The sequence below is a fragment of the Copadichromis virginalis genome, linkage group LG7 (assembly GCF_057382275.1).
Source record: "Copadichromis virginalis isolate Kocher_CV1m ecotype Utaka linkage group LG7, C_Virginalis_male_GT1.1, whole genome shotgun sequence".
NCBI classification, from domain to species: domain Eukaryota; kingdom Metazoa; phylum Chordata; class Actinopteri; order Cichliformes; family Cichlidae; genus Copadichromis; species Copadichromis virginalis.
The window spans coordinates 5,041,334-5,048,497 of record NC_140624.1 but is presented as its reverse complement, the minus strand read 5'-3'; the positions used below and the strand labels follow the sequence as shown (position 1 = coordinate 5,048,497).

The window sequence follows — 7,164 nt, the reverse complement described above, 5'->3', positions numbered from 1 at the left end:
AGGGACAATTTCACTTCAGATTTAATAGTACTCACAGAGCAGCATGACTACTACAGTCAAATTGCATACTTTCCTTCACTGAGGAGTGGCCATCTTCAGCAGCATGAGCATCAAAGCTCACAGCTCCCAGCGAGCCACAATTGCAACCTCCTTAGGCAAATGCAGTGTTTGCATTTAAAAGGCAAGAAAATCACAGCGAAACAGTAGTTTGTCTGTGATTCATCCAATGAGTTCGTTCTCAAAAACTACCTCCAGCATTATCTCAAGAGAGCAGTCCTACATAGAAATAAATGGGCTGGTGTCTGAAGAGAGTACAATTCCTTTGTCTGTTTAGACACAAAGGACAGTTTTAAGTGAACACAGAGTTGAGTGATGCTGGTATTAGTCTTATTAAGTTCAAAGATAAATGAAACTTGTTTTACTCAAAAATCTGTTACTAGAAAACACATTGGCACGATTCTAATTTGTTTTAAAGACAAGCCAGATACAGAGGGATTACAAGATAAAACACAACAAATTTACACCATTCTCTGTGTGAAACTCTAAAACTCAGGTACTTATCGTCTTTCCTCTCAGGATTAAATAAATAAATAACATCAAACAAATATGGCTGGAAGAAGATTTTGCCAATGTGGTAGATATGCATTACTCATGATATGAATAATTTATTAGAAAAAGTCTAAAAAATACAAACAGTAAAGGAACACTGACAAAAATGCCTCAACACATCCAGAACATTATATTTTCATACTTGCATTGCACCACTTAATCAGCTATTACAGTATTTAAGTATTTACAGTGAAGAAACAAGAAATAATCTCCTATTGTTGACATAGTGAAAACAGAGCTGCTGTGCACTGCAGGAGATTGCACCAGAAAAGATTTTCTACCTGCAATATGTGACATTTTAATCCTTTTCCAAAATGCATTAGAGACACTTGGAAGCTAAGCCCTGTAATTTCTTTCCTTTTATTTTTGTCTTTCATTTGGGGCCATGTTTTGAGTGACTTACTGTGAAATGGCACCTGGACTCTGGCATGTCTTTTTACCTATAACTATTAAAATTACATTAACCCCTCCTCCCAGTCAAGCATAAACTTTATCTCATTAGACCTCAGAGCTTTGCTATACAGTTAAGAAAAGCATTCAACACATACAGCAGTACGGACTTTATTTTGGGTAATTAACATTTTTCAGCAACACACACTTGCGATTTGGCACTTTTAATATCTTTAACAAAAGGTGAAACTACAATAAATATAATTTGTTTTAGGCATTGTTCAAAATTAAGATAAATTACATTCATTTAAACTGAGCAGAAATAAAGAGCATAAAGATTTAACTTAAAACCCACAGCAGAATCTGTTATGTGACTGGTTGAAATGTCCTGTGTTCCACTAAACTCTGTGACAAGTTTTTGAGTTCAGCCACGGAGCGAACCTGCTTGTATCCCAGCAGAGCCAGAGTGTCATTACACAGATTCTGAACCGTTCTCACAATGTCAAAGCCGAGTCGAAGCCGCCAGCTCTCAGCTGTCACTCTGGAGTCTCTGGTGGTGGAGTATCTGTAGTTCCACTCAGATGGAGACGACGCGTTACTGTTGGTGTTCTTTGCAATCCACGTCCTCACCCTGTCCTCCATCTCCAGCCCTGCAAACTTGTAGATTTCACTGGCCTTGTCCTTCGGGTTGAATGCTAAGTCCTCATACCGTACCAGCAGGTAGCGTCCACGCAGCCATGCAGGTCTCTGCAGGCCTGTTTCTACAGAGGCTGCCATGTCCTTACAGGTGCTGGTGATCTGCGAAAGGTCCACGTAGCGAGGCTGCCGCCCCGTAGCATTCCATATTTTCCAAGCGCGAAACTGATCAGAAAACGCCATCATGCGTGAAGCAAGAATGGCTCTGGGGTCTCGCACCAGGTGTACGATCTTAAGGTCCAGACGTGGATCTTCAGTCAGAGTGCGCAGATCCCCCACCTCAGGTACCCGCACGGTCTTTACAGCTACATGCCCTCTCGACAGACACGACATAGAGGCTAAAGTGAGGTTCAGGGCCCCGCACTTCTTAGGGCACCAGGTTTCATCGGGTGGATCAGAGGCCGCTGCAACTACTCCATCAGAGCACACCGGAGGGGAACAGAGGGCATGACTGGAGCTCCTGCGGAAAAAGGAGCTTGTGATGTGGTCTTGAGGCTCGGGACGGATGTAATTCTCCATGAAGTGAAGCTCACAAGTGTACAGATTGAGGAGAAGGTCCCTGTAAGCACCCAGCAAGGCACGGCGGTCCAAGGTGCGACGCAGCCTGCTGCTGGAGTTGGTGAAGGCTTGCTGGACGTGGTACAAAGGTTCAAACACATAGAAGACCCCAGGATGCTGGTTGAGGAGCTGTCCGGTAAATGAGGAACCACTGCGTGTAGTGGCAAACAGCAGGATGTGCTTCCGAGGTGAAGCCATGGGCAGCCAGCTGTCATCGCAGGAGGTTCTCCACCGGGAGTCTTAAGCAAAAAAAAAAAAAAAAAATCTTGACTGTTTTAATGTGTATTATGCGATACTGACGTCACTTTCATTATGTTTTCTTGCAACAAGGTGAACAGCTTTAAATAACTCATTGCATAATATGTTATTACCTGTTCAAGCTCTAGTGAAAAAGAGTTATTTCATTAATTTCAGAAGAATCATTTCAGCTCATAAAAATGAATTAGAGCCAGTCTTTAGTCTAGAAGAAATACAGAATCAAGCCAATAAAGTGTAAATAATTTAGCGGGTAAACATGCATGAGTAAGTTGCTTGTTTGCTGGTGGTTACTGGGGGGATGAGAAATGGTGGATCTCTAAATATAGCACAAATAGCTAATGTGTAATTACTCCTGATTAGGAGTTGATTGCAAAGAGGATGCTACTTTTATACACAGGAGCTCGTCACCGACACACATGTGAGCTATGAGAGAGGATTAATGGAGACGGATTGGAGGAGGATTCTAAAACCAATCACACATATTTAATTTCTCTGTCCTCTCCACTTACAGGGAATTCCCGTAGTTAATGATCCTCTGTATTTTTTCTTTTAAGTCACTAACAGCCGTGGCGTTGCAGCCTGATTCTTGATGCTGGAATAGAAATAATGTCACCAATCAAGCGCTGCGAGTGCATCACTGCATGCCTGCTGCTGCTGTGCTGCCAAATACTGTCTCATTTGTCTCATACTCATTTTAGTTTATTCATGTTAGATTTGCATTAAATATAATAATAAACCTATACGCATGCCAACAGATGTGCAGACTTTAGTGTGGTATGTGGGGCAGTGTAAATTGGCCATCGGGCAGTACCTCTGAGATGTCTGCTCTGGCAGCGGTAAGCTCCCTGACAAGGTCCTGACAGCGAGTCCCTCAGGGTCCGGATGGCTGTGTACTGGACCCCCAGAGACGCACATACAAGAAGCAGCACCGTCTTCCAGGAGCACTCCATCCTGCCTCCACCTCTGACTCTACATCCTTTCCACTGACAATGCTGGAAAGCCACAGAGGCACACACACACACACGCACACACACACACAATAGTATTTAATTTCAAAGCTACATACATGTGCAGCTTTGACACACTTGTGCCTGTGGGTTTCCACTGATGACCTTCTGCGCTGTTCATGCTGGAGCAGCAGGGAATCTTGCTCAAGGGTGCATGTCATTAACTTTTCTCCTGCTAGTTAAGAATACAAACCTTTGTCCTTCAGCAGTAGTTCCTGCTGCAATAGTATTAGTCAATAAAGAAATTGCTTAACCTTTCTAAATCTGATAACACTTTCATCTCTGAGCAGTAAATGCGAGGCAGCAGCCAGCTACCGAGCATAAAATGTTTCCATAAGGATCCACAGATTTGTGCCACTGAGAAAGTGCGCAGAGGTCACGGAGAAATGGTAGCGGTAATGTCCCTATATACAAAAGCTCCACAATTCAGGATACTGTGCACGCAGTGGCATAATTGCATTTCATTTTTGCTTTCCTCTCTTCTGGGTAATTAAGCGTCTAAGCTCAGTAGAGCTACATACCCAGATAAATATAGCTGTCTTCATACAGATGAGCGTAGAAGTTTCCTTTGTACACTTCCGAATTCTTTGCCACTGGGCATGAAAGAGCAAAGGTAGATGTGATTTTCCAAATGTATTCATGAAAAAAAAAAGCTGCCATCCATCCGTCCCTATACACCAAGCTGATGGTAGGTAATCGCTCGAGATCCCTGGGTACAAACTGTCTCTCCATCACTCAAAGTGGCTGCGCGAAGGCAATCATAATCAAAATCACAGGTAAATATATATCACCGAACTGACAAAAATAAATATCACCTTCCTGTTTGCTTCCTCACCCCTCTCTCTGTCACTCCATCTCTCTCCAGTCTGCCTCTTGTTCATTAATGATGTTTATGTGTCCCTGGCAGACTCATATCCTCAGGAATGTATCACACTGAGCTTTTGATGTTCCATTAATCACAAACAGCACCAAACCAAAGACATTTACTCTGTGGGTGAGGGGAAAAGAAATCGAGCTGACATCATGAGCCATTCTGTTTGAATACAGCTAAAAACAGTGATGCAGAATGAACACATCGGGGGAGAAAGTTTGTTTCTTAGACTGATAGTTGCAGACAGGATAACAGGAACAAGGACGTCATGCTCTTTGTTTTAGGGCTACTTTAAAGTCGCTTCTGTGTATGTGGAAGGAAAGGAGAGATAGAGACATAGAACGATTGTATGAATGACTGCAGATAATGAGAAACTTTGACCAAGCTTGTTTCTATCTCTGACATTTAAAACAAAAATCTGTCAATTTGACAGCCCTGCCATCCATACCCCTACTGCACAGTTGGCTGACCAAGGCGCATCATATAATTCCTCAGCGACAGGTTTTGTTTTCCTTTCCAGTCATGATCATGGCTCAGAGCTCCTCTGCTGCACACCGAGCTTCCCTCTGGAGAATGAAGACAGATGCTTCAATGGATTAAAGCAATTTGATTTGCAAGTCCTCCGTTCTCCCCGGCTTATAACACCTTCTGCGTCGGCACTCACACCCGGAATAATTGATGTTCAGTCAACAGCTGGAAGGGGACTGCAGGCTTCAGATGGTCTCAGCTTTTGTACCTCTTGTACAATAACATTCCTTACAAGGAATAACAACCACAGGGACAAGACTGACCGGAGATTACACTCTGTCAGGTTTGACTTGTAAATTCAGCAAGCAGGCATTGCTGCTGCTGAGAAAACATAGCAGCAAAAGTGTTTGGTGCAAGAAAGGTAATTGCCTCTGTGGAAAACAAAGACAACAAACGAGGTTAGGAGTTAGCGATGAGGGTGGGACTGAGGGATTTGGGATGGAGGTGATTGAGGGATGTGACAGTGCCAAAGATTTTTCTATTAAGGCCCCTCTGTGTGTTCAAAGATCCTCAGGGGAAGGCTATTTATTGGCCACGCCTGGCGATCAATCCTGGAAAACACAGTTGAGCAACAGTAGCATCATCGGGAGGCGTTTCAACGCTCCAGTCCTAGCATCTATGCATTTTTCCTTTCTCTGTTTCTGTCTAAACCAATACCACATACGCACGCGCGCGCACGCGCGCACTCACACATCCACAGGCAGGAGAGCAGAGCAGAACACTGCAGCGCTCAAAGGAGATACATCTGACCCCGGGCTACAGAGGGGCTCCTGTGATGGGGGGGTGAAGATGAAGCTTGTCCTACATGATTCCTCCAGCACAAAAACATTAAAAGAAAAGGGAAAACAAAAGGTACTGAGAGGCGCAAAAGGGGAAAAAGAAAAAGGTCAGCGCTTCATCTGGTCTTGTCCACAGTGAATATAATATTTACTTATAAGGTTCCGACTAAAGGTTTTCTCAGTGTTTGATTCCCTTTCAAACAGTGGAAACAGACAGAAACAGACAGAGTGAATGTGTTAAAGTGCAAAATCAAATTGAAAAAAATGTTAAGTTTACCGAAACACTAAAACATATCGGTAAAGAGTAGTAGCATTCAATTTATGCTACTGTACTGCCAGTTTAAGTAGGAGTAGCAGTGACGAAAAGCGCAATTTGGCATCTGAAAATGATTACTATCATAAATAGCATCTAAAATAAATACTTCCGTTAGTTTTCTACGCGTTTGCTACAAAAACAAGATTTCCTTTGGAGATTTACGGCATAGTAAAAACAGCAGCCGATAAAGTAAGACGGTGTCACTTTAAACTCACCGTAGAATCGCTCAAGAGACAGTTTCAGTTGTTTTAAGAACACATCTTTAAAATATTTAGTGATTATCTCGACAGTGACACACTTCGATCACGGCTCTTTCAGCGCAAAATGAAAAAAAGAAGAAGAAGAAGAAGAATGAATGAAATAAATGTCTTACCATCAATGCGCCTGATGAGATAGGAATTCTCCGGCCGGTCCTGTTTGGTACGCTGCATCGCTAAAAGTGTGTTTGTGTGAGTGTGTGAAGCGGAGGGATCGAGCGCTGCCGCTGGTGTCCACATCCAAAGTGGCTTCAGAGCTGGAGATGCGCTATGGATGGAGAGCGGCGAGTAGATGAGCGAAGAGGTATTTCTCACCCCTCAAGAGACCACACAGAGTACTGGAACCGGGTCTCTAGATTGGATGCACGATTGCCTTACCGTGCATTACGCTTTGAAGCCGTAGGGCACGTTTCATTACGTCTTGGAAATATATACGATCTTAAGAGGGAGTAGCCTAATCTGAATATGAGATGCACTCTAACTAAAACTCCACCTTCCATCTGTAATTCAACTTGTTTGCAGGTAAACGAGGAGCAGATATTTCCCATTTTTTATCTTTCATCGGCTCCAGCCATGCATCAACAATCACTTCAGCATCTCGCTGGTGTCATTCCTCCTTTGCTGTCACCATCTCTGCAGGGATTCTCACTATATGCTCAACTGGAGCACCACACACACACACACACACACACACACACACACACACACACACACACACACACACACACACACACACACACACGCCTCCCATTGGATGAGTGACACAATGACCTCTATTTTCCCCCATTCCAGTGAGGATGACTGCTATCATCGCATGTGTCCCCTCTCCAGGCTGCCAGCCTCCTTGTGTGGAGATGTGGGCACCATATCATTGTCCCTGGAGCGTTGCTTTAGG

The 7,164-nt window shown here is 43.6% G+C and overlaps 1 protein-coding gene across 2 annotated transcripts; it reads right to left on the bottom strand.

Annotated features, from left to right (window-relative positions):
* Positions 1-649: 649 nt before the first annotated feature.
* LOC146704266 (carbohydrate sulfotransferase 1) lies at positions 650-6,900 on the bottom strand. Of its 2 annotated transcripts, none has more exons than XM_085461294.1 (3): positions 6,386-6,900; positions 3,323-3,503; positions 650-2,492 (listed from the first exon to the last, which is right to left on the bottom strand). In XM_085461294.1, exons 1-3 carry the CDS (start codon positions 6,386-6,388, stop codon positions 1,366-1,368), a joined length of 1,311 nt encoding a protein of 436 aa, XP_085317420.1. In that variant the 5' UTR covers positions 6,389-6,900; the 3' UTR covers positions 650-1,365. The 2 variants fall into 2 exon arrangements, with proteins under 2 accessions (XP_085317420.1, XP_085317422.1); XM_085461296.1 differs by lacking the exon at positions 6,386-6,900 and adding an exon at positions 4,838-4,901.
* Between the last annotated feature and the right edge of the window lie 264 nt (positions 6,901-7,164).